The 26,959-nt window shown below is 36.1% G+C and overlaps 1 protein-coding gene and 1 non-coding gene across 2 annotated transcripts in view; one reads left to right on the top strand and one right to left on the bottom strand.

Annotated features, from left to right (window-relative positions):
• Window positions 1-14,606, top strand: part of LOC123457427 (vomeronasal type-2 receptor 116-like) — a 30,009-nt gene extending 15,403 nt beyond the window's left edge. Inside the window, exons 2-5 of the mRNA XM_045141345.1 lie at window positions 8,618-9,421; window positions 9,667-9,894; window positions 10,407-10,530; window positions 13,687-14,606. Coding sequence (XP_044997280.1) covers window positions 8,618-9,421; window positions 9,667-9,894; window positions 10,407-10,530; window positions 13,687-14,606 — 2,076 coding nt within the window. The remainder of the gene's footprint in view (window positions 1-8,617; window positions 9,422-9,666; window positions 9,895-10,406; window positions 10,531-13,686) is intronic.
• Window positions 14,607-26,012: 11,406 nt separating this feature from the next.
• LOC123457430 lies at window positions 26,013-26,203 on the bottom strand. Its single transcript, XR_006635014.1, has one exon. It is a non-coding gene; the product is annotated as a U2 spliceosomal RNA (small nuclear RNA).
• Between the last annotated feature and the right edge of the window lie 756 nt (window positions 26,204-26,959).

Here is a 26,959-nt window from a genome sequence, read left to right as displayed (position 1 = left end):
CTTTTGCAGTTTAACAGAAAGAGGCTGCTTTGGGAGAATAAAAGAAAACACAGAAAATGATGGAGATATGTGCAAGGATTGTATGTTTTTAATTAAACCATCAAAGAAGCATATAATAGACTATGATTCAATGAACCAGCTTTATCGGTAACTGTCAGTTTTGTTACTTAACTTTATATTGGAAAGTCATGAATAATGTATATGAAGTTTCTATATGGGTACACTAACATTTTTGGATCCCTTGCAGTTTTCCTCCCAAACATATCATTTATGAATGAATCCAAATTTATTTTATATTTTACTGAGCAGAATGTTGCCATAGTGAAATACATCTGAATTGTGTAGATTTTCATGTTGCTGATTTGCAATTTAATCCCACTGTGTTCAGATAGGTTACAAGGGGTTACTTCAGTTTTCCTGTAGTTGTTAAGATTTGCTTTGTGTCCTAATATATGGTCTATTTTAGAGAATGTTCCATGTACTCTGAGGAAAATATATATTCTGCAGTGTTTGGGTGGAATTTTATGTATATATCTGTTAGGTCCATTTGTTCCATGACATCATTTAATCCAGATGTCTCTCTGTTTATTTTTTCTGGGGTTGACCTGTCAATTGATGAGTTTGGGGTATTAAAATCACCCACTGAAATTGTGTTTGTTGTTATCTGTGACCTTAAGTCTAATAGTGTTTGTTTGATAAAATTGAGAGTCCCCATGTTAGGAGCGTACATGTTTAGGATAGCAATGTCCTCCTGGTGGAGTGGTCCTTAATCAGTAAAAAGTGACCTTCTTTATCTTTCCTCACTTGTGTTTTTTTTTTCTTTTCTTTTCTTTTTTTTTAGTCTATCCTGTCAGATACTAGGATAGCAACTCCTGCTTGTTTTAGGCCCATTTTTTTTGAAATACCATTTTCCAACCTTTCACCCCAAGACAGAGTCTGTCTCTTATTGAGAGATGAGTCTCCTGAAGGCAACAAATGTCGGGATCCTGCCAGTCTACAAGGCTGTGTGCTTTGGTTGGTGAAATGAGGCCATTCATATTAACAGTTCCTATGGAAATGTATGTATTATTTTCTCCATTCTTGTTTTGTAGGGCTTCCTGTTTTCCCTTTACTTGCTTGTTTTAACTGTTATTTGAGTAAGTTTTTTTTTTTTAATTTTTCCTCCTCTTTGTGTTTTGCATTCTCTCCATTAAGAAGGATTCCTTTGAGTATTTTCTGTAGAGCTGGTCTAGTTGTTATAAATTTACTGATCCTGCTTTTGTTTTGTAATATCCTCATTTCTCCATCAATTTGGATAGATAAATTTTGCAGAATAAAGTGATCTTGGTTGACAGTTGTTATCTTTCAGAACTTAGAATATATCATTCCAAGTCATTTCGGCTTTTAGAGTTTGTATTGAATAATCTGCTGTTGTTCTGATGGGCTTGCCTGTGTAGGTGACACTTTTTCTCTAAGTACTTCAATATATTTTCTTTGGTTTGCGTGTTTAGTAGTTTATTTATAACATTGCGAGGAGAGGTTCTTTCCAGATTTTGTCCGTGTGGTGTTCTAAAAGCTTCTTGTATCTGCATTGGAATTTCTTTCTCAATTTGGGAAAATTTTGCTTCTATGATTTTGTTAAAAATGCCTCCTAAGCCTCAGGATCAAAATTCTTCTCGTTCTACAATATACTGAATTCTTACATTTGATCTTCCCATAGTACCCCAGATATCTTGAAATTCTCATTCATATTTTTCTATTAGCTTGCTTTTCTCTTGGTTGGACTGTATTAGTTCTGCCTCCTGGTTTTCTAGTTTACATCTGTTCTCTCCTGCGTCCATTCTGCTGGTGAGATTTTCCAGAGTTTTTTACCTGGCTGACTGTTTTATCAAGAGGTAGACTTTCGTCCTGGTTTTCTTCATTATTTTATTTCTGTAGAAAGGTAGAATTTGGAGAACACAGCGCTTTACAACTTGCTTCATATTAGACCCTCCTTTTAGAAAATAAACATCACTCATATTTGCTCATTATTAAGTGGCTGAGAGAAAGGATTCTATAAGTTGCTGCTCATCTTTCACCCATAAGCACATAACTTGTAAAGTCTCTGAAATGAGAACCATATTCTTGTCTCTCTAACTCTGGACAGACTTTTCTCATAGATGCTAATCTCTCAGATAATAGGTATATGTGATTCCATGATATTCTCTTCCTTTAGTAACAGGGTATGTGGAGAAGACAGTTGCCAAGTTGGCATTATTTTCCTATGTTACTGCATTTTATTTGGAAATAAGAATAGCAAGAATTTGAAACTTAGTCTGTCAGGTGTTTTGTCTATATTCCAGTTAATACAATGGTGAAACACACAATTAAGAAAGCCCAGAGAATATTTGTACTCTTGGTAGAATAGAAGATGTCACTCAAAGTTGTGAACTTACATCCCTCCTGAGTTCCTAAACTGGCCAGTGTTACAAGTGGTAGCAGTTACACTTTAATAGCAAGACTGACATGTTACAAACAGAAATTTCCTTTTTCACTTCTAATTATATTTTCTTTTTTATTAAGTTGACACTTTGTATGGATATATCAACTGTTGTTACCATCATTGCCCTCACCCCTATCACCATTTCACTGAGGGCCCTCCAAATATAATTACTGGTATTCACAATGTAATTATTGGTCATGACATGTGAGTTGAAAAGTCTATCATTGTAGGGGAATGCAATGCCTCTGGATGTTTCTGCCCAATATGTGGCTAGTACATTCTTTCCACACACTCTTCCACAAAATTCTGAGTTTTTTCACTGTGCTTTATGTCTACCTTAGTGTATAAGTCTCATCATTCTGGATTATTGCTTTATTGCATTCAGAATATTATCAGTGTCTCTATCCCTTACCTCCTGATATACAGTAGGTGATTCTTGTTCTATTGATATATTTTGGTTGTGCTTTGTTCTCTTTGCTTCCTTGAAAGACAAACAGATACTCCAATGTAGAGTGGGATCAGACTAGGTTAAGATGTACAAGAATTATGAATTTCAAGAGATTATTTTTCTTTTCACAATTTTTATTAACATTTTCCATGATTATAAAAAATATCCCATGATAATACCCTGCCTCCACCCGGCAATGAGATTTTGATAGCTGTAACCTCACTTTTGACCAAAGACAAATGGATGGTTCTCATCAGAGTCTATTATCTTGGTATCCATAGGATTCTGAATTGACTTTTAGATCTACCTATGGTTTCTTTTCCACTCAGTGCATCATTTAGCTAATGAGATAGGCATTGTTTACTTAACTAGGGTGACTGACACTATTGTTCAGGTGTGTACATCTGGTCAGGATTGTTGCTTGGGTATACCATAGTCACAGTATTGCTGGCTGCTTTCATACAGCATTGTATTCCATGTTTAGATTAAGCCTCCATTCCATTCTCTTCAGGCCTAATCATTACCAGATAATCCCCCCCATGCTCCTATTGATGATTATATATTTTAGTCTGCTACTGATGAGAAAGTATTCTATGATACCAATATATTTTTGGATTTCATTTTGTTTATATTTCCATTCCACTGTGCCTTCCCACTCCCTTCCAGAAACCTTTCCACTCCTCTCATCTGACCATCAGTTTCTTGTTGGGTATGATAGCAATTCAAGCTATTCCAGTTTAGGAAGCATGGATGAGGGAAACCAGGCATTTGTATTTATATATATGAGTGATTTCACTTAGTATGATCTGTTCAAGTCCTACAATATCCCTGCCAATTTCATTAGATTTTTTGCTTGGGGCTGAATAGAATTCCATTGTGTGTATGTACCACATCTTCATTATTCATTTGTCAACTGATTGGCATCTTGATTGATTCCAGTTCTTAGTCATGGTGATTTGAGCAGCTACTTTTGAGCAAATGTTTCTGGAGTGAAGAGTGGAGCATTTAGGGTAGATGCTCAGTTGAGGAATGACAGAGTTAGTTGGTAGCAATATTATACTCCTTTTCTGGAGTCTACTTATTGATTTGTATATTGATTTTACAACTTTGTATTTTCACTAGTAGTTAATTAGGGGCCCTCTTTCCCTAGGTGTTCTCAAACTGTACTGTCATTTACTTTTTGTTTTTGTTTTTGTTGTTTTTTGAGATAGGGTCTCCTCTACCCAGGCTTACGTGGAATTCACTATGGAGTCTCAGGCTGGCCTTGAACTCACAGCAATCCTCCTACCTCAGCCTCAAAAGTGCTAGGATTAAAGGTGTGCGCCACCACGCCCGGCCCTCATTTGATTTTTTAAAGATTCCCATCCTTTAGGGAGTGCGGTGGAATGTCATAGAATTTTTAATTTCAATTTCCCTGATGGTTAAGAATGTTGAACATTTTCAGAGATGAGTTTGGGCATTTAATTTCTTCCTTTGAGAATTTTCTGTTGAATTCTGTGCCCCATTATTTGAGTTTAGTGTTTCTTTTTCCTATTGTTTAGTTTTTTGAGTTACTTTAGATTCTGGAAGTTAGGCCTCTGTCAGTGGTATAACTGGCAAAGATTTTCTCCCCATCTGTAGGTAGTTTGTGGGCTCTGTTTAGGGTATGTTGTTTGTAGACAAACATTTTATCTTTATTACTTGCCATGGGTTGATTGATTTATTTAATATCCTGGATTACTGGTGTATTATTCAGGAAGTATGGCCCTAGTCATATTTTGTAGAAAGTTCCCTTTTTGTTTCATCCTGTATCTTTAGATTTCTGGAACTTATTTTGAAGCCTTTCATCCATTTGGAGTTTAATTTTTTTGGCATGGGAAGAGGAATGGGTGTAGTTTCACTTTTTCTATATGTAGTTATTCAATATGTCCAGAATCATTTGTTGAGAATGCTATGTTTTCGCTAGGTAACATTGCTGTAGTCACTTGAAATAATTAAATATTGAATGTTCACAAAAAGACCACATAGAGTAAATGACTATGAAGAACTATTTTAAATGGGATGTCAAAATGCATCTACAGAATACCCCTAATGAGCTAGAAACCATTAAACACATTAAATACTAGTAAATATAAGTAAATAAGACTTAATAATAAGAGAATTATATAGGATATCAAAGGGTTTCTTTTGCAGAGAGATCCAAAAGTTTAAGTGAACATGAAATTATAAACATCTGAAATAACATTATATCCTGAGTTTGTTCTGCTTACTTGATCAACTAGAAGTCCAGTAATGGTACATAGAGATAGAAAAATGTAACGTAAAGGTAGAGCACGATGTCAGAAGAACTACATTAATAATTATCAATAGCATCATTTTTTTCCATTGATAAAAATGATTTTTGTTTTCACAACACATCCTCCCTCCAGTGTATCCAAATCCTCAGATCTCAAATGTTATCCTCCTGCCACTGTTACATGGACTTGGATGTCACACATGACTCTCAGCATAGCTGCCCAGTCACTATACTTATACACTTTCTCCCTCCTATATCACCTGTGGCAAGAATCATAATTGCAGGTCTACAGAAGCACTCATGCTAGTTTGGGCACACTTAACCTTACCCATGTCCTTATTTCCACCCACACTCCCCATTTCTGGGTTCCAATAAGAGTACAGGAGCAATTTCCCAATGTCCATGAACCTCTTCCTAGATAAATAATTACTTCTAGGATTCCAATTGTGAGTCCGAATGTAGAGGCAAACTCTTTGCCCTTTATACCACCTTTGCCAACTCCTGATGGAAAGCTACAAAAAAAAAAAAAAAAAAAAAGCCCTTCAAGATAGGTGATTTTTCAACAAACTCTAAATACAAGAAGAGGTAGGTAACATGAGCTACAACTATTGACCAACCCCAAGAGGCACAACTACAGTGTTATACCACCAAACCAAAGGAAACCTGAGGGATGAAGGCTGAAAAGCTAAATATCAGGGAGGAACTTAAAGGGATGTGTAAATAGAAAAGGGGAAGAGGGGAATGAAACCTTGTTTTAAAACACCATAATGAAACAAATCTTTGACAGTCAATAAAAATAAACACACAGAACAACAATAACTCTGGATATTTATGGTCTTAATTCTCTGATCAAAAGACTCAACAGTAGAAGACTGTATCAGACAGAGGGACTATTTCTTCACCTTATAATAGTTCACATTACCATTAAAGAGATAATTTTATTAAATTTATTTATTTTTTATTAGTTTTATATTTGCAAATACAGGCAGTTTGGTATGATTATTAGGCTCATCCACAGACTACCACTTTCCCAATGGCCCCGTCTTGTTGATGTACATGGGTCGTGCATTGTGGAGTTAGCCCACAGTTATTGGTACGATAAATGTGAGAGAGAATTTTTGAGGTAACAGATGGAAAAAGATGTTTTAACTGTCACGTTTTATTTTTATATTCAACTTGAGAAGACATATAATCATCTGAGAGGAATTATATGGATGACGTTATTCCTGGAGAGAATTCCTGTTAGATAAGATTGACTAGGTAATTGAAGTGGGGATATCCAAATTTACTGTGGGCAGCACCATAGCAGGGCAGAGATCCTCTAATGTATAAAAAGGAAGAGGCATGACTGCCAATGTGCAATATTAATATAGCTCTGTGGGCCTCCTTGCTGGACTGAAAGAGGCCACTCCCAGATAACATGCTATGGCTGCCAATAATATCCTTATCAATTTTGAGTATTCTGGAAGGATAATCTGCAACAAATATGCCTTCCTTTAACCTGATTTTTGTCAGCTATGTTGTCCTAGCAAAGGGGAATTACTTAACACAAGAAGCAAATGAACTCCAAAAATGAAGAGACACTTCCAATTCCTGGTGAAATAGAGATCACATTACAATAAGAAGAGATACCTATGCCTTCAAAGGAATTATAAGTGCCATGTTTTTGTGTAAATAGATTGGATTGACTGTATATTCACCATTAAACAGGGAATTGCCTTACTCATTTCAGGATGGTATTTAACAAAAGTAGCAAAACATAGGTATTTGTAAAGGAATTTCCCCATAAACATGATGTCCTTTGTTCAAATCCATGACCCTAACCTAAAATTGTGACTTGGAGCACATGTCATCCCATGTTCTGAGTTTGAAAAGTCCTAATCCCTAGAGATTGGTTGCTTGTATAACTAAATTAGTGAACTCCAAGTCATCAGAATAAGTGCAGGTATATCAGTCATGGTGATGCATACCTTTAATCTCAGTGTTTAGGAGGCAGAGGTAGGAGTATCACCATGAGTTCCAGGCTACCCTAACACTACATATTGAATCCCAAGTCAGAAAGGGCAAGAGTCAGAACCTGTGTCAAAATAAATACTGAAGACAAATAATGACATGTACAGTAATGTATAAGAACAACTTACACTAGTTTATAGTGTACACACTGAAACAAGCACAGGTCCTCTTACACACACACACACACACACACACACACACACACACACACACACACAAACACAAAGAATGTGATCTTCCACAAACATGGTGATTATTACCCACATATACCCACCAAAATACCATAAACTCGATCACTACTGCATTTATTTTTCATTTCTTAAAATTGAGAATTCTAGTATCAAGATATTCTGTCTGGAGTAAGTCTACTTCCAAGTTCGTTTATGACCAATAAACAATATATATATATATATATATATATATATACATATATATATACATATATATATTTTATATATATATATATATATATATATATATATATATATATATATACTTTTTACCAGTTTCTCATTAGCCAAAGGTTAATACAGCTCTCTCTATATATTCATAACATAAATCCCTTTATGAATTGGCATTCATTTAATAATTTAAAATTCCTAGTTGATCTTTATGCTATGTGGGATCATATCCTCACATAAAGGTGCATGATTACATGAGAATTTCAGGAGAAAAACATCACTTATCACATGTCCATTCCAATTGTTTGAAGATTATCCTGCTTGAAGCCTCATCGATAATGATTACTGTGTTTCATTTCAGTGTGCCAGTCAAAAAATATCAATATATTCTGACAATGATTTTTGTTACTGAAGAGATCAACAGAAATCCCAAACTTATACCCAACATGTCTATTAATTTTTTATTCTATCCTTCCACATGGGATGATTCATTGACTATTGTCTCTTGCCTACATTCCACAGAAGCTATACGGATTTTTCCTCCTAATTATAAATGTGAAATAAATGAATGTGGCTTATCATTTACAGGACCATCATGGGAAAGAAGTAGTAAAATTGGGACATTTCTCTCAATAATATTTAATATAGGACAGGTGAGACTTTGTTATGTACAGAGTAGAGTTATGAATCTCATGTGCTTAGGGATATTTTCAGTAGATATTTGGATTATTCATGTATCATTACATCCAGTTAATAGAGATCATAATCCTTGACTTAGTGGGGTTTCAGCACTTAACTTTCAAAAATTGACAGGAGGATCTATGGAGACATAAAAATGGATTTGCTCTGTTCACTACTTTTCCAGAGTCTTATGGATAGTGAAATACAATGAATAATGGTGTGAGCAAACATCCTTCCAAACATTCTTGCCAAATGGTGTTTAAAACATTTCAGATCTTAGTTTGAGTTTTCTTCCATTGTTCTTCCTCACATTCATTTCTATGTTCTGTGTCCTTTAGATTCACTATGGCCCATTTAATCCTGTTCTGAGTGACCGTTTTCAGTATCCTTATGTGTATCAGATTGCTCCCAAGGAAACAAGGCTGCCTTTTGCCATAGTCTCCCTAATGCTTCATTTCAACTGGACCTGGATGGGGCTGGTCATCTCTGATGATGACCAAGGTATTCAATTTCTCTCAGACTTCAGAGAAAAGATGCAAGGAAATGAACTCTGTTTAGCCTTTGTGAATGTGATCCCATTAAACATGGACTTATACAATACAAGGGCTGAGAAATATTATAAACAAATTGTGACATCATTGGCAAATGTTGTGGTCATTTATGGTGAATTAAATTCCACACTGGAAGTGAGCTTTAGAAGATGGGCAAATTTAGGCATCCGTAGGATCTGGGTCACCACCTCACAGTGGGATGTAATCACAAATACAGGAAGAGACATCAATTTTGACTCATTCTATGGTGCTTTCACATTTTCTAATCACCATCATGAGATTCCAAATTTTAAAAAATTTATTCAGTCAATGAACACTTCTCAATATCCAATAGACTTTTCTGTTCTGAGATCAGAATGGATGTACTTTCATTGTTTGGACATTGAATCTAAATGTAGAACACAGAGTAAATGTGCACTCAATAATTCATTAAAATGGTTTGCAAGTCAAGGATTTGACATAGCCCTGAATGATGAGAGTTATAATCTATATAATGCTGTGTATGTCTGGGCATATGCTTACCATGCAATGTATTATGAACAGGTAGATGTTCACCAAATAACAAGTCTATATGTACCTGACTGCTCAAAGGTATGTATTGTCATTAGTAATACCTTCTAAGTGGCTCCGTATATGTTTAAAACCTGTTGCTGGGAGTACTTTTGAATTTGGGTGCTTCTACATTTATCTGAGGGAATTCATTTATTGCACATTATTGGGTACATGCAATAGAGTTTCATTTTCTGGGTAGGGTTGTAAAAAACAAAGGTATTATTCATATCACATATTATGTCCATTTTGTCTTTGCTTATTTGGAACTGATATGTTTCCTTTAGTTTTACCACACTATGAAGAATATGGAATTTATTAACCCCATTGGAGACCTAGTGACTATTAATGAGAAAAGAAAATGTGATGCAGACTATGATATTTTCCACATTTCAAATTATCCACAAGGTTTTGGAATCAAGGTGAAAATAGGACAGTTTACATCATATGGTTCCTTTGGTCAACAATTGTATTTGTCTGAGGAGGCCATAGAATGGGCCACAGGGAGTAGGCAGGTATATTTACCTAACTGATGTTTTACTCTCAACATAAATAGATAAAATCATGTGGGCCCATGTGTGCCCTCACAATTTGGCCAAGTGCAACATGTTGTTTATGTTTCTTTTACCAGTGTCCTAGATTTTCTTTATATCTTTTGAAAAATATTTGGAAAAGACAAAAAATTTCATCAGCATCTTGACATACAGGCTGGGTGTAGTGGTGCATGCCTTTAATTCCACCACTCGGGAGGCAGAGTCAGGAGGATTGCTGTGAGTTCAAGGCCAGCCTGAGATCACATAGTAAATTTCAGGTCAGCCTAGGCTAGTGTGAGACTCTACCTTAAAAACAAACAAAAAAAAATCTTGACAGACATGACAACATACATTGTAATAAATGGAGTGTGACACCTCAATTTTATTGTAGATGTGAATAAAGAGTTTAGTAAGGGTGATTATTTTCACATATCGTTATGAATGGAGTATATAACATTACTAACTTTTACAACTACACTTCTGGTTTACCTCAGATTCCCTCCTCTGTGTGCAGTGAGACTTGCAAGCTTGGTTTCAGGAAGTTCCGACATGAGGGAAATGCAGCCTGTTGTTTTGATTGTTTCCCCTGCCCAGAAAATGAGATTTCTAATAAAACGGGTAAGTTGATGGTTTAGAGAGTCTGTCTCCAGTTTGTCTCTTTTATCCATCTAACTGAAAAAATATAATATTTCTTCATTGCTTAATGTAATCACTTGGTTGAAATGATATACACTCATGACCATAAACATAATACTCACTTTACTCCATGAGCCACATTTTTAGTACCTAGATCCATTGTATATATTGGTACTCCCACAATAAAAATACTCTTTGAGGTCAAATAGTTAATGAATATATTATTTCTATCAAGGAATGTCACATATTCATATAATCCTCTGTGAATCTACATAAAATGAAGTTAATAAGAAGAAATCATTCACATCATTATCTTCCCAGCATGCAAGAAGTTGCTGATGAGTAATAAATGCTCAGAGATATAATTTTTGGACTTAAATATTTATATTCATTCTATTCAGTTATTTATTGATTGATTATAGAGGGAAGGGAGACAAAGTGAGAATGTGAATGCCAGAGCCTCTACCCACTGCAAACAAACTCCAGATGCATGTGCTACCATGTAGAACTGGTTTACATGGGATGTGGAGTGTCAAGCCTGGGTCCTTCGTCTTTGCAAGAAAGTACTTTAGACAGTATGCCACCACTCCACCCTTTTTTGGCTTTAGCAATATGCAATTTTGCAAACACTTTCAATATAAGCTTAATATCTCCTTAGCATCTATGAAATAATTCAGAAAGCAGTTGAGTTTAAGACTTTAGATAATATCATATCACAGCCATTTAAAACCTTTATCAGGAAACACAAACATTCCAATTAAAATATCATGTGCGTCGTTTTAGATTTAATTTGAAGCATTTAAGGAGATAATGGGAAATATTCTGAAGTTAAAAATAAGAATAAAACATATATCTCATATGTCAAACATACTGGGTTGAGCACAGAATGGAAAAATAGGTACTATTTTATGTTGCCCTCTATTTTACAGGTGAGAACACAATACAATAGGTGTGGTAGGTTAAAGTAGAACCTAAAGGGTGTGGTAAATATTATCAATAGGATTTAAATATGATATAAATATTAATTCCTCAGTATTTTCATCTATTAGAGTCTGGAGCACATGCTAAGATCCAGACCACCTTTTCAGTGTACCAGAGTCAATGTGGATACAGAGGAATATTGATACATGATTTAAAAAAGGAATGAGATTGACATGAATTTTTAGTATGATTGGATAATGTCACAAAATGAATAAAATAATATAATTAGAAGTATATTAAAACAGTGTTCATTCATGTAATACGTCAACATGCAATCCAAACTAATTAATTAAAGATAGATTTATTTTATTTATTTATTTATTTGAGAGCAACAGACAAAGAGAGAAAGAGAGATAGAGGGAGAGAGAGAGAATTGTTGTGACAGGTTTTCCAGCCTCTGCAAACGAACTTCAGATGCATGCGCCCCCCTGTGCATCTGGCTAACGTGGGACCTGGGGAACCGAGCCTTGAACTGGGGTCCTTAGGCTTCACAGGCAAGCGCTTAACCGCTAAGCTATCTCTCCAGCCCCAAACTAATTAATTAAATACAAACTTTAGTGGTGTTGGATAAGTTCAGTATTACCATTGAAGTGTTTTTTTTTTTTTTTAATTTATACATGTTGGCCATGTTTTATTTACCAAATTAGGTGGGATGTATGGCCTTATAATATATGATTCATAAAATATATGTGCATAATTTTACAATACATGATTAAGAGCAGTAATATTATAATTATTGGAAAAATATTCCTTTATGTAAATATTCAATAGGAGATACCATTTATTTCTTATAAGTCCTCTTTTATGATTCAATGCAATTACAATAAAAACTGTAATGCACCATGAGTGAAAATACAACTTATAGGGGGCAAGAATTCTCCCCACTTCCTTATTGTGTATCATGTTCATTCTTTTCAAGTTGGCAAATTATCTTGTTCATAATCCTTTCTTGAAGAAATTTCTTGACCAAATTATGCTAAAACATAGACCAAGGATTATTGAGGTAAATTTGGAGAAACAGATAAATGATATGTCATCTCAAAATTTGTATATGAATACCTATTCCAAGTACATAGATTTCAGCAATAATCATATTAGAGTTAATTATATCTAGGTGTATTCAATTTCATTCATATTCCCTAAAATATGTGTTGGAACAATTATTTGTGCCTACTGACATTTGGGTACAAAGCCATAAAACATCAGCTGATACAGACAGATAGGCTTCATAAGACAGAGAACTGTAGTATGAGAGAAAAATCACATTTTATTATCTAAATTTATGGATATTGTCTAACAAAGGTGTTAAAATCAACATAGTATCATGTACCTCTCTGATCTCATACTGCACTTTGTACAGAACTCCAAGCTAGAGATTTGTTTTCTTTTTGAGACAAGAGTACCTCTTTTAATGAAAGAGAGCATGAGTGTGAGGGAGTGAGAGAAAGAGAGATAAATGGGGTGCAATGGTCCCTATCCACTGCAGTTGAATTCCAAATGTGTGCCACCTTGTGGAAATGTGAGACTTACTCATGTATCACCAAGTGTGTCTAACTTATAAGCGATGTGGTGAATCAAGCATGGGCCCTTAGGCATTGCAGGCAAGCATCTTAATTGATAAGCTGTCTCTCCTGTAGCAGAAATCATAAGAAATACCTCATGTAAGAAATGTCACTATATAATTCTAGTACACTTCAACAAAATTATTTTATTCTTTTAAGAAAAACAAATGGTCAAGAGAATATATAAGGTAAGATAAGTGAATAAAATACAGCATTGTTAGGCTGAGGAGATGGCACACCAGTTAAAGCAAGGACATGCTAAGTCTAACCACCTCAGTTCACTTCCCCATTACGCAGAGAAAGACAGATGTACAAAGTGGTACATGTATGTGGTGCTTGTTTACAGTGGCTAGAGGTTCATGCGCACCCATTCTCTCTGGATTTTTCTGTCACCATCTGCCTATGAGCAAATAAATAAAGTATTTTTTTAAAAAAAGGTTTGTTTATCTCACCTCATATGATGGTCTTTATTACTTGCCATCATGGGTATAAAGAGAACTACCTTAATTGTAAATAGGAAATAGAATACAAGAATGTTGTAACAAAGAAGTAAATACTGCCACTAATCTGATGATTATTTTGCATTGTCTGCCAGATATGGATCAATGTGTGAAGTGCCCAATCAACCAATATGCTAGCCTAGAGAAAAATCACTGTCTCCAAAAAACTATGAAGTTTCTGGCTTATGAAGATGCCTTGGTGATAGCTCTGGCTTGTATAGCGCTTTGCTTCTCTACACTCACTGCTGTTGTACTTGGGGTTTTTGTGAAGCACAAAAACACACCAATTGTGAAGGCCAATAATCGAACAAACAGCTACATCCTGCTCATTTCCCTCAAGTTCTGTTTCCTCTGCCCATTACTCTTCATTGGACACCCCAACGCAGCCAAGTGTATCCTGCAGCAGATCACATTTGTACTTCTCTTCACTGTGGCTGTGTCAACTGTTTTGGCCAAAACAATCACTGTGGTTCTGGCCTTCAGGGCCACTGCTCCAGGACAAAAGTTGAGGGGACTGCTGGTATCAGGAGCACCTAACTTCATCATTCCCATCTGTACCTTGATCCAACTTGCTCTCTGTGGCATCTGGATGGGAACATCCCCTCCCTTTGTTGACACTGATGAACACTCGGAACATGGGTACATCATCATTGTGTGCAACAAAGGCTCAGACACTGCCTTCTACTGTGTCCTGGGATACCTGGGATCTCTGGCTATAGGGAGCTTTACTGTGGCTTTCCTGGCCAGAAACCTGCCTGATGAATTCAATGAAGCCAAATTTCTGACCTTCAGCATGCTGGTGTTCTGCAGTGTGTGGGTCACTTTCCTTCCTGTCTATCACAGCACCAAGGGGATAGCCATGGTGATAGTGGAAGTCTTCTCTATCTTGGCCTCCAGTACAGGATTGATAAGTTGCATCTTTTTCCCCAAGTGTTACATCCTTTTGATAAGACCCAGTAAAAATAATCTAAAGAGGGTGAAGAAAAAACATATTGTACAACCAATTGATTTTTAAATTTTACCTCATATGTCTTAACTTAAATTATATCTTGTAGAAACCCTTGCACTATTGTAATCACTAAATATTTAAAGGAGGGTTAGATATTTGTTAATGTGTACAAGTCTTATTTGGTCTCTAACAATGTTTATTTTCTCAATTTTTATTAACATTTTCCATGATTATAAATATATCCCATGGTAATACCCTCTATGCTCTCCCCCCCACTTTTCCCTTTGAAATTCCATTCTCCGTCATATCCCCTCTTCACCTCAATCACTATCCCTGTTATTTTGATGTCATGATCTTTTCCTCCTCTTATGATGGTCTTGTGTAGGTAGTGTCAGGCACTATGAGGTCATGGGTACCCAGGCCATTTTATGTCTGGAAGGAGCACGTTGTAAGGAGTCCTACCCTTCCTTTTGCTCTTACATTCCAACATTGTTTATCAGCTTCCATGTACAGCTGTCATGCCAGGTTCCATTTACCAACTCCTATGATAAGCCAATTTCACACACTGTCATATGCCTCTGGAGATGGTTTGCAGTAACAAGAATAATCATTTTCTCACATCTCTCTCCAATTAGTAAATAAAACACTTAGAACAAAGCATTACTAATGTACTGTGTATTTTGCTCCCATTACTCTGGATAAATTGAAATGTATCTGATACCTTCTTCAGATTGTTTCAAAGAAACCTACTATAGTTTGCTGGATAGAGCAAATGTCTTTGAGAATGTCTTAAAACGTTGTATTTGAGTGTTCAAAGACTATTCAGAGATACATGGGGGTTTGATGAGGAGTAAAAGAATAGCTCCCTTTGAAAGTAGCAGAGGCCTTACCTAAAGATGTTTTCAATATGCATTAAGGTTAATCCATGCATAGGAGCAAATAGTTCATCCCCTGGAAAATTGAAACACAATAGTTATGGTTTAAATCACTATCCATTTGATGTTCTGTGGTAGGGAATATACAAAAGAATGTCAGCAAAACGTTGGTGACAGTGAAAATGTTGTTCATGATCAACATGAAAGACAGTGAGGCATAGGAATGATCCAATATGTGCTTCCTGGTACAACTAAGATGATTGCCCTATCATGTTTTTGCTGAATATTTCTTGTCTTTCCTGAATGAATATATCAGCCTTTGTGTCCATGAAACCTGATCTTATATCAAGCCCGAACATCTATCTGGACCATGGAATTCTGAATGTAATATGTAGAGAAGTTTAAATCATAGTGACCAAGGGAATAGCTCACCAGGAGTTTTATTTTTGATTGTTTTTAGTGTGTGTTCTATCCCATTCTTGTAAAGAAATTACACAAATGATTCAAACATTTATCCATTGTGAAAATATTGACTATTCTAAAATATGAATTTATACAAATATAATACTGCAAAATATGGGTTATATGTAACTGTTAATCTTCCATTTTTTTTAAATTATAGATATGATGATTTCAAGAATTGTTTTCATTTAGACATGAATAAACTAATTACTCACATTTGCATAAGTATGTAAAATAAACAATTAATTTTTAAAAACCCATACAAACCAATGTTAGTTTATGAGCTATATGCAAAGACAAGATCCAGTATTTTCAATTCTATGTGTAATGAAATGAAGGAAAACATATTGTGTAATATGAAAGTATTCTCCAGTAAATAGGGTTTTGCCTCATTGATGTATTAGTCAGTCTACGCAAAGAGTTACAGAAATCAGCCCGTTTCTTAAAACAGAGTTTAGTAACTAACTCTTCAGTAATTCTTATAGGCTGAACGTTTTGTCTCCAGGACATGATCTTCTTGGAGATTGTACATTAAGTGAGGTGATCTGCTGTCATTAGTAAATGATATTTAACTATGTTATTGCATGGGATACTGTCTCACAAACTGCTCCTCTCCCTCTGTACTATGTGGCGGCACATTCTGCCTTTCATTCCACTAAGGATGTGCTGCTGTCGTCACAGCATAGAAGTACTAGCAACAAACATGTGAGCATAGAATAAATGTGCTTAAACTGTGAAACAAACTCACTGCCTTCTCTACATGATTAGGGACTGTTCCATATGCTGCTGATAAAATGGGTATTGTGCCACATTTGGATGGGATATTCTGTAGAGGTGTAGATTTTACAGATTTTTTTACAGCTTTGGAGATTTATATGTAAGAAATAAAAATGAAGATGTACAACTTATGTTAGGTATGCAAACAAGACAACTGCCATAGCATATAATGTGTTGGCGGCCTATGTTGCCTCAGTGAGCCACAACTTATTGGCAGGTATCTCATCTCTTGCATAGAATGTTTCTAAAGAATTTTATTTATATATTTGTAAGGGGAGACAAACAGTGAGAAAAGAGAGAGAGAGACAGAGAGAGAAAGAGAGAGAGTGACAGACAGAGAGAGAGAAAAAGGGTGCCCCAGTACCTCCTGCCACTTCAAACAAATTTCAGTTGTATGTTCCAATTTGTGCACTTGGATTTATATGGGTAGAGTAAAATCAATTTAATGTTATTAGGCTGTAAATGGCTACACAGTTGTCATAGCATTATTTAGTGAAAAATATTTTCTTCCTCACTTGTGGTTTTGACATCTAATTAAATATTTGAAAATTTAAATTTAGCCTTTCAAAAGAAACAACCAAGAGAATCAAAATATCATAATAGGATATTTTAATGGAAGTTTATAAATAGAAATATACCAATGAAAAATCAAACTGCAATGTTTCTGGAAAGAAAAAACATAATAAGTCAAATTAAAAGCTGGAAATCCTCTCCAATAGATTGAATCCTATGAAGGAAAGAATATTAGCAGATGAAGACAAAGACAAAGAATTAATGCTTCTGTCAAAATTAATATGGTCAAAACTTATAAAGGAAATCACGGGTATCTGCAACACAACAGAAAGGACAAGTGTACAAAATATAGGCTTAGAAAGAAAGGAACCCTTGACTAAAGATATTGAAGGCATTGAAAAATATGTAGAAGGAATTTTCCTCTTTCAAAGGGAGAAGATACTATCTAGGTACAAAAGGTATAATAAATAGCAAATGCACATGAGCCAAAACAGAAAAAAATTCAGGGTATGTCATAGTGAGAATTGTTAATATACAGAAGTAAGAAGCGTATTGAGAACTCATTCTAGAAACATTCAGTATCATACAAAAGTGAGCCCATCAGATCTGAAAAACTTCTCTTATCAAACTGGAGCAAACACATAGTTCAACTGACCCATAAAATGCTAAAGGACTCAGTCTGAATTTGGGAGATTACATATAAACTAACACATTGTATATGTCTGCAACTTGTTTATTAGGTCCAATGCTTAATTTCTTTGTAATTGTGAAAGTAATTTAAATCATTATTTTTCAATCAGGTAAAACATTACTTCCCATTTATACAATTAAATGCCCATATTACAAAAACGGAGATTTCAAATAAATAATTTAAATACCCATTTAAAGATGCTGAAAATACAATAACAGTCCAAGAATGAGATAGAAATAAATTATTAAGGTCACAGTAGAAACAATGAATTGGAAATGAAAGTAAGAATTAAAATTTTATGAAACAAAGAGCCGATTCTTTGAGAAATTGAACAAGATTGATATTCCTGTGGTCAAATGTACCAATCAACCAAACAAAAAGAATTCTCAAAGTAACATGCCTAAAAGTGAAAGTGGAGATGTCACACTGATACCAATGAAATTTGGAGAATCATGGGCATATTTCAAGCATGTGGTGCATTGTTTACTTTTACAAAGGGAGTGTATGTTCCTACCCAGATTCCACAAAGAACAAGTTGAAACAAGGTACAGATGTGAATGATGAAGGTAGATGCTCTTGATACCAGCAGCCCCATCATCTCTTTTCCTGGAAAACTTACCCTGAAGGCCAGAACCACAGTAATGGTTTTGGTGAAAAGAGTGGACACAGCCACAGTGAATAGAACTGCAAATGTGATCTGCCTCAGGATGCACTTGGCCATGTTGCGATGTCCAATGAAGACTAATGGACCAAAAAAGCAGTCCTTGAGAAAGCTGAGCAGCATGTAGTTGTTTGTTTGATTATTGGCCTTCACAATCGGTGTGTCTTGGTGCTTCACAAAAGTCCCAAGTACAAGAGCAGTAAGTGTAGAGAAGCACAGGGCTATACAAGTAGAGCCGTTCCCAAGGCATCTTCATAAGTCAGAAACTTCATAGTTTTTAGAGACACTGATTTTTCTCTATGCTGGCATACTGATTGGTCGGGCATTTCACATATTAATCCATATCTTGAAAACGATGCAAAGTATCAGATTAGTGGTAGCATTGCCTTCTTTGTCATGGCACGCTGCATAAAAAGTGTCTCAGAGATGAACCATACTTGTATTCCATGTTCCTATTGACAATTAAGGAAGTTCTTTCTATAGTTGTGATGGCAACTAATAAAGACCATCATATTATGGTGATATAAACAAGGCTTTTAAAAAATTATTTATTTATTCATAAGAGACACAGAGAAAACATGTTCACCTGACCCTCTAGCTACTGAAAGCAAACACAAGATACATGTACCACTTTGTCCATCTGTCATTCCTGTGTAATAGGTCATTTAACTGAGTTGGTTAGGTTTTGCATGCCTGTGCCTTAACTGCTGAGCAATCTCCTCAGCCTAACGAAGCTGTATTTCATTCACTTAACTTACCTTATATATTTGCCTGATCCTTTGTTTTTCTTAAAAGAATAAAATATTTTTGTAGTGTATTAGAATTATATAATAACATTGCTTACATGAGGTAATTCCTATGATTTCTACTGCAGAAGAGATGGCTTATCAATTAAGATGCTTACCTGCAAAGCTGAAAGACCCATGCTTGACTTACTACATCCCTCATAAGTCAGATGCCTAAAGAGACACATGAGTAATTTACACATGTGCACAAGGTGGAACATGTGTATGGAATTCGACTGCAGTGGCTAGAGACCATTGCACCCCAAATCTTTGTCTTTCTTTCGGTCTTCCTTTCTCACACTCATGCTCTCTTTCTTTTTTAAATTGTTAGATATGGACATATTTTGTATGTAAACATCACACATTGGTACCAAATTTCCCTCCTACCTGTCCCTTTTCTGAGGAGTACTTCCTCATTGGGGATGCAGGTCAATCCCACAGGTATTGTGAGTCATGCCTATATGGGCAGCATGCACTTATGTTGGAGAGGCAATATCTCTGTGCAAAATGTCCCAACTTGTGGCTGTAACAATCTTTCTGCCCCTTTGAAGTACCCATCAAGATTTTCATGCACTTTGACCAAGTAGGTTTATTGTCAGGGCAGCAGGGTTTGTTCAAAATAAGGAAATTGACAAATGTAATTTACTACAAAAATACACTTAAGAAAAAGAATGATTTTTTATTTTTATTTTTAAAAATTTATTTATATCTAAGCAGAGAGAGAGAGAATATGAGAATGAGTATACCATAAAGTATAGTAGCTGGAAACAAACTCCAGACACATGCACTACTTTGTGCATGTGATTTTACATAAGTACTGGGTAGTTGAACCAGGGTCATCAAGTTTTGCAGGCCAGAATGCTTTCTGCTAAGCCATCTCTCTGGCCCTACGAATAACATCCTACTTTCAATGCAGACTCTATGTAGCCATGATGTTGGGTTCTGAATAATATTTCCTGTTTCCCTATAACAAACAATGTCATCAACTTTTCTCTTGCCTTCACTAACATATTGGTTCTATGTTTTACATATGTTGTGATCGCTCTTCTATAATTCTTTTCCACCAAGAAAGCAGCACTCTTGATCATTTTCCCAATTTTTCTTGGTTTTTGCTTGGGCCCTATTGAGGTACAATGGGCTGAATCTCTCCTCAGGAGAAGGAAATTCTCCAACAGACAGTGAAGTCAGCACCAGATAAATGGGGTAACCATTGTTATTTTAGAGAGAATTTAATAGGTGTAGGCCCTCTGTAGCCCACAATTGATAGGAGCTTGATAATGTAAAGCAGGCACTTTTTTATATGATTCTGACTTGCTTCCTAGCTCCAGGTTTGGGTTCTGTTCCATTGAGTTGATCAGTTAGACAAATCATGAATAGTTGGTTACCCACCATGGCTGTGTACCACTATGGCAATTGTGTGAGCATCATGTCAAGTTGTTTGATGCTGAGTAGCTAAGACCACATGTTGCTTGGACAGTTGTTAGTCACATACCCCTGTACTCATGTACCACCTTCTGGCACTAGGTGAGCTAACCGTCTGGGGACTGACTCTCTTCCAGATTCCAACCAAGTCATTCCATGTTGTCCATACCAACAGCATTGGTGTCTTCAGCAGTAGGTTATTAGCACTACTCTATGGTGTGTCATCTATTGTTCTGACAGAAATATGTCTTCTTTTGGGACACCTTGTAGGTCTCTCTGATCAACAGCTCATTGTGGATGTTAGCCAATGCAGGTAGTGGGAGTTACAGGCCAGAGCCAAGGAAAGGAAGGAAGAAAAATATAGGTTATATAAAAGATATAGTGAGAAGAGAGAAAAGAGGGAAACAGAGAGAGAGAGAGTGGTGCGGGGGAGAAGATTAAGGTTAGTTATCATCATACCCTCCTGAGGGCCTTGTGATTCAGGTCTTCCCTCTAATGACTTGATGAAATTTCAAACATTTAGTCTGTCTTTTAGGATGTACAATTTTATGGTACCATTGCCATCTGGATCCAGTTTAGTGTACCCCACCTCCACACTACCCTCCCCTCCCACCCCGCCCTCCTATTTTCTGGTCATAAAATGCACCACATAAACAAGGTTAAACACAGAACCACATGATCATTTTGATAGATGCAGAAAAGGCCTTTGACAAAATACAACATCACTTCATGATCAGAACATTGGAGAGAATTGTCATGATCGGTTCATATCTTAACATAATATAGGCTATACATAAAACTTCCTAACGCAAAAAGATAATTCTTTGTGGAAGGGATTGGATGAATTCCCATTGAAATCAGAAACAGGACAGGGTTGTCCACTCTCACCTCTGCTCTTCAATATAGTACTGGAAGTCCTACCTCAAGCAATAAGGAGAAAGAAATAAAAGGGATACGTTTGGAATGGAAGAAGTTAAGTTTGCTCTATAGGCAGATGAAATCTTTCTATATATAAGAGACCTGAGAAACTCCATCCCAAAATTTTTGAAGGTGATTAACTGCTTTAGCAAAGCAGCATGATACAAAATCAATGGAAAAAAATCAGTAGTCCTTCTATATGTATATGACAAAGATATAGAGAAAGAAATAAGGGACATTGTCCCATTTTCAAAAGCACACACAAAAAATGAAATATATTGGAATAACTTTAACTGAGGAAGTGAAAGATCTTTACAATGAAAACATAAAAACACTCAAAAAACAAATTGAGGAGGACCTGAGAAAATGAAAAGGCCTGTCATGGTCTTGGATAAGCATAAGTAACATTGTGAAAATGCCAATTCTACCAAAGGCAATAAACAGATTTAATGCAATTCCAATTAACATCCCAACATTGCTCTTCACAGCAATAGAAAAACATGATCTCAAAATTCATTTGGAAAGGTATAATGCATCGGATAGCCAAGTGTATCCTCAGAAAAAGAAAATAACCCTGGAGGCATCACCATGCCTGACCTAAAGCTGTATTATGCCCCAGCCAGCGGGGAGTTGAACAAGGACTCAAGGATAAGCTAACCTGAGTGAAAGACAAACAGACACAGGAAGGAGACCATGCTAGGCATTTGTCACAGCCTCAAGAGTTTATTCTTACATGTAGGCTTATATAGGGTTGTAGGGGGAAGGGGACGTGGTCAGGGCAAGGAGTTGTAGGAGGAAGGGGATGTGATCAAGGCAAAGATCACAGAGTTACTGGTTAAATCGCAATGCCTTTGTTTCTTCATTAGCTACCGGCAGGATGGGGGAATGTTTGGCTAGGTGTACGATCCCATTGTTTCTGGTAGTTGAATATTAGGTGAGGCAGTAGAAACTTAACTTGCTATATGTCAGTCTTTGTTTATGGTAGTTGAGTATTAGGTGAGGAAGTAGAAAGTTTAACTTGCTATATGGCAGTCTCTATTAACATGGCTGTGGTTTGGTTCATAGCTCCCAACATCTCCCTTCTTTTATACAAAAAGAGGGAAGGCCCACTTTGCAGCTGTGGGCATTAACCAACTGGGGAAGTAGGGACCTGACTCCTCCCGTGGGATGTCTTTTTCCCACAATCTTTGTCCCTTTGTACCTTTTGGGGGGGCAGGGCCTATGTGGCCGGAGAGCGAGGCGCGGCCTTAGTGATAACAGTTATGGTACCAACCTCCATGCAAGCCAGGTATACCTCTCAGGGAATCCAGAGGTGGTCAGATAAGGACCTTCCCCTGTGGTGCTTTGCCTCGCATCCACGTTGGTGTCCATATCACACTCACTTTATTGTGTGTTGATATGCATAGGTCCGAATCCTATGCAGCTCCTGTAGGAGGGGTAGCTATTTGGCCAAGACCAGTAGACCGCAGCGATAACAGATGTGTTGAGGACAGCAGTATAGTAAATAAGTACAGAATGTAAGATAAAGGGAGAGTGGCAGCTGCAGGTCTTTAGTGGCAACGCCTCGATCCGCCCGCTCCAGTCAGTGATATTGGACCTGTAAAGACTGCACCTTAATGGCTTTAATCTGTTGACATATAAAAGACATGATTTTAATTATAATAATGGGTCCAATTGTGAGTGAGAGGATTAAGATAAGTAGAGGTCCTTCCAGCTTTGTCCTGTTAGGGAAAAAAAGGAGATTCTCTCAGGGAAGTGTTTTTGCCCTAGATATGTGAGATGTCACTGGAGGATCATCAGCTTGTTTTACAAGTCTCTCTGGCAACCATTTCGCAGCATTTTCTTTGGTGTCAAACAAGCATACTGATCCTTGGCCCCAAATGAGTACTGGGTCTGGGCCATTCCATTTTAAAGTTAAAGGATCTTTCCACATGGCTTTAGCAAAGTATTTTTTGTATTTGTGTGCCAAAAGGCGATCAGCAGCTGAATTTCCCTGAGTATCAAGGGTTAAAAAGTTTAGGACAAACAAGGCATGATGAAGGATATTTCTTGGAGAGCATTTTATGGGATATAAATCCCCCGTTTTTAACTTTTGGAGGGTAAATGTACCCAGAAGAGAGGCCCCTCCTGCCAGAACACCCTGGTGGATATAAATTTAGTGGCACAAATGACCAGGAGAAGAGGCTTTTTATAAGAGATAAAAGTGACCCTTTGGCTCAGAATTGTAGCCTGCACTACATTTAGGGCCTCTAAAATTTACCACAGGTAAATTAAATGTAAAATGCTGACAATTCTCAGGGTATAAGGGAAAAAGTAACCCTTTAGGTCAATAATGATTTTACAATATCCTGCAGGAATTGTTACTGGAGTGGGGAGGCCTGATTGTATGGCTCCCATAGGTACTATGGCCTTATTAATTTTTTTAAGGTCCTGAAGCAATCTCCATTTTAAGGGCAATTCAGAAACACTCCACTGTGGGGGGCCTCTGGCCTCTGACCACCTGTTAAGATGAACCTATCATTTTAAAAGTTTTAAAGTTCCATTGTTTGCTCAGCCTATCACAATGGAGATTACCTTATCCTCAGTGTTTTTTGACCCAGCAGGTTTCTCTGTTTTAGATTCTCCTTCTTTTTTCTTATCCATCTCTGGCCATCAGTGGACAAAATTCAGGGAGAACTAGGATAAAGTCTGAGAGAGCCAGGGACATGTCCTATAGTGTATAGCTCCATCCTCTGTGTGAACATTTACAATAGACTTCATTAAACACTGGAAGAAAAAAGGCAATAGGCCTAAGAGAAGCAGAAGGCAAACTCCCACAGCTGTAAAGCTGCCTATCCAGGAACTTGGAGAGCCCCAACCAGGCAACACAGACTTGTGTTTAATTGTGGTTAATAAATCAGTAGCAGCCTTAGTAGCATCAAAATCAAGATGACTGTTCTGTATAGCTAGAAGTTTTGAATGTAAGTTAACCAAATCTAACAAAATGTTATCATGGTGCCAAAATTGAGATAGTTACTTTACATACAACAGAGTAGAATTTGGTCTTTTCTGAGCCAAAACAGCTAGATAAATATTAATATAACCCTTGATAAAGTTTTTGAAAGAAAAATATTATTTGACAACCAATGATTTTGGCTTAAACTTGATAGCTATTGATTTTTATGTACCACAGAAATTTTTATTAACATAAAACAATTTTATATTTTACCCATGACTTAAGTTTGATAAAACTTAAGTAAGTTATTCCAACATATCCCAGGAAGATGAAAGTTATTAATACTGAAATTAAATCACTTAAACCTAAGCAATTAAACCTAATTATGACCAATTAATACAATTAGCATAAATAAGACAGAAGCTATCTGTAAAGTCACAATGTCTTTAGGTATCAGTACTTCACCTTTGGAAATTAACTATTTCTATGTGAGTCTTTATCTTTAGAATAGTTAAAACCTTGATGAAAAGAGGAACCTAATTTACTTTACTGAGAGAGTCTTAAAGCCAGTCTTGTAACCCTTAAATCATAACAAATTAGCATCAGTGACCTGTTAATGAGTGAGGCCTTATCATAGTACTCAGTTTATCTATTTAACATTTTGTCTAGTAAGAAACTTTATCTAACAGATGTGACCTTAGGTGTTTGTAAGAGATGAATTAAAGAGAACCAGTTATATGCTGCATTTCTTTTTCCTTGTCAGAGACAATTGGTCATTTTTGTCTCTAGTCAGAGTCTGGGGGACACATGGCTTAAACTTCCATAGGGTTTGAGATAAAGGGGGTTCCATCTACTTTTTTTTTTTTCCAGAGTCCAGCTTTCCATGAATTTAAGTAGCATATGTTGGAAAGCAAGAGCAAAATGAAATTACAGAGAAGAGAGATAAGCATACTGACATTTTTTTTTTCTATTCCGAAGTTGTTTGTTTTTACATAGCAAATTTACCCATTTGGAAAACACAAGGCGATAGACTCTTGTGTATGTTTAACTTGGTTAAACTTCCAATTACATCTGTACTTATGACTCTGTGACCCACCTAACATAGGCATCACCTGTGTCTAATATAAGATGAATTTAGATTAAGATCTTGTCCCAATATAAAACTTTTTGAGTATCCTTAAGAGTCTGTAAACAGTTGAAGAATCTCTAACATTAGGCATGGCGTTTAGGTTTAGCCTGAAAATTCTTTCCTACATACGCACATCTTTATCCAAATACTTTAACATTCTCAGTACCACGGAAAAAGCATTTTTAATGAGCATTCTATGTCTCAACATTGAAAAATTCTTTTCCAGTTCCTTTAATTAATTCATTTCACCCGATAATTAATTATCGTTTCTTTTTTTTCTTTTTTTTTTGTTGTTAATCGCCCGAGGGGGTGCACCATTCCTGGAAGTACTGCAATACCAGGTCGATGCATGGAGTGGACGGAGCAAACTCCTATTCCAGCTCCGAGCTACAAAAAGCCATTTAATATATTGTCCTCAGATAGAGTATATATCAGATATTAAACTGATAAGAACAGATACTACATTTGATCTTAGCCAAAAGGCCAAGAAGTGATTATCTTTCTTATAAGGCTATTAAAATATTACACCCCATTGATTAATCCTATTACTAAAAAGAAAGCAGTCTTAATACAATTTTCTATCAATAATACAAATAACACACTTGGAAATGATTTTATTAGGAGTAGCTAAGGCAAATTGTGTTGTTATCTTGAGGTACGCCGGCTCAGAAGTCAGGTCAGTTGCCTCCTCCTTTTAAGTAACAGGACATTACAATCTTGTTTAAAATATCTGGCAAATTATAAGTTACCTCTTTGGAGGAAGTTTTGTTGTTTTTAATAATCCTTTATGTAAGGTGAACTTGATCTAGAACAAATATCTGGCAAATTTACTCCTGTAAAAGACATTTAACTTTTCCTTTGTAATTTCTATGCTTAGGTCTTTGATTTCCTTGAATGGTTTTCTAGAAGAGAAAGGAATGTCACCTCCGTCTATCTCATCTCTTTAGTTACAGTCACAAACATGACACGACTAGCAAGCACAATGAGCACACATAAACACACACACACACACACACACTCACAGAGAACAAATCCTCCTGATAAAATCAAAAAGAACTTGAAGTAATCTCAATTGTTTGTGTTTTTAAAATATCTTTTACTATGGCAATTAGTTCCTTTTTACTCTTTGTTAAATCATTTTTTTTTAAACCTGTGTTCCTTGTGCCTTGAGAGAAGTTTTAAGCCTTTTAACAATTTATGCTTACCTAGGTTCTGTCCCATGGTACAAAAGGAAAGAGGAGAAATGGCAAG

This window comes from Jaculus jaculus, unplaced genomic scaffold (assembly GCF_020740685.1).
Source record: "Jaculus jaculus isolate mJacJac1 unplaced genomic scaffold, mJacJac1.mat.Y.cur mat_scaffold_46_1_974171_arrow_ctg1, whole genome shotgun sequence".
Classification (NCBI taxonomy): Eukaryota; Metazoa; Chordata; class Mammalia; order Rodentia; family Dipodidae; genus Jaculus; species Jaculus jaculus.
Note: the sequence above shows the minus strand (reverse complement) of the source record. Positions and strands in the feature narration are given on the sequence as shown.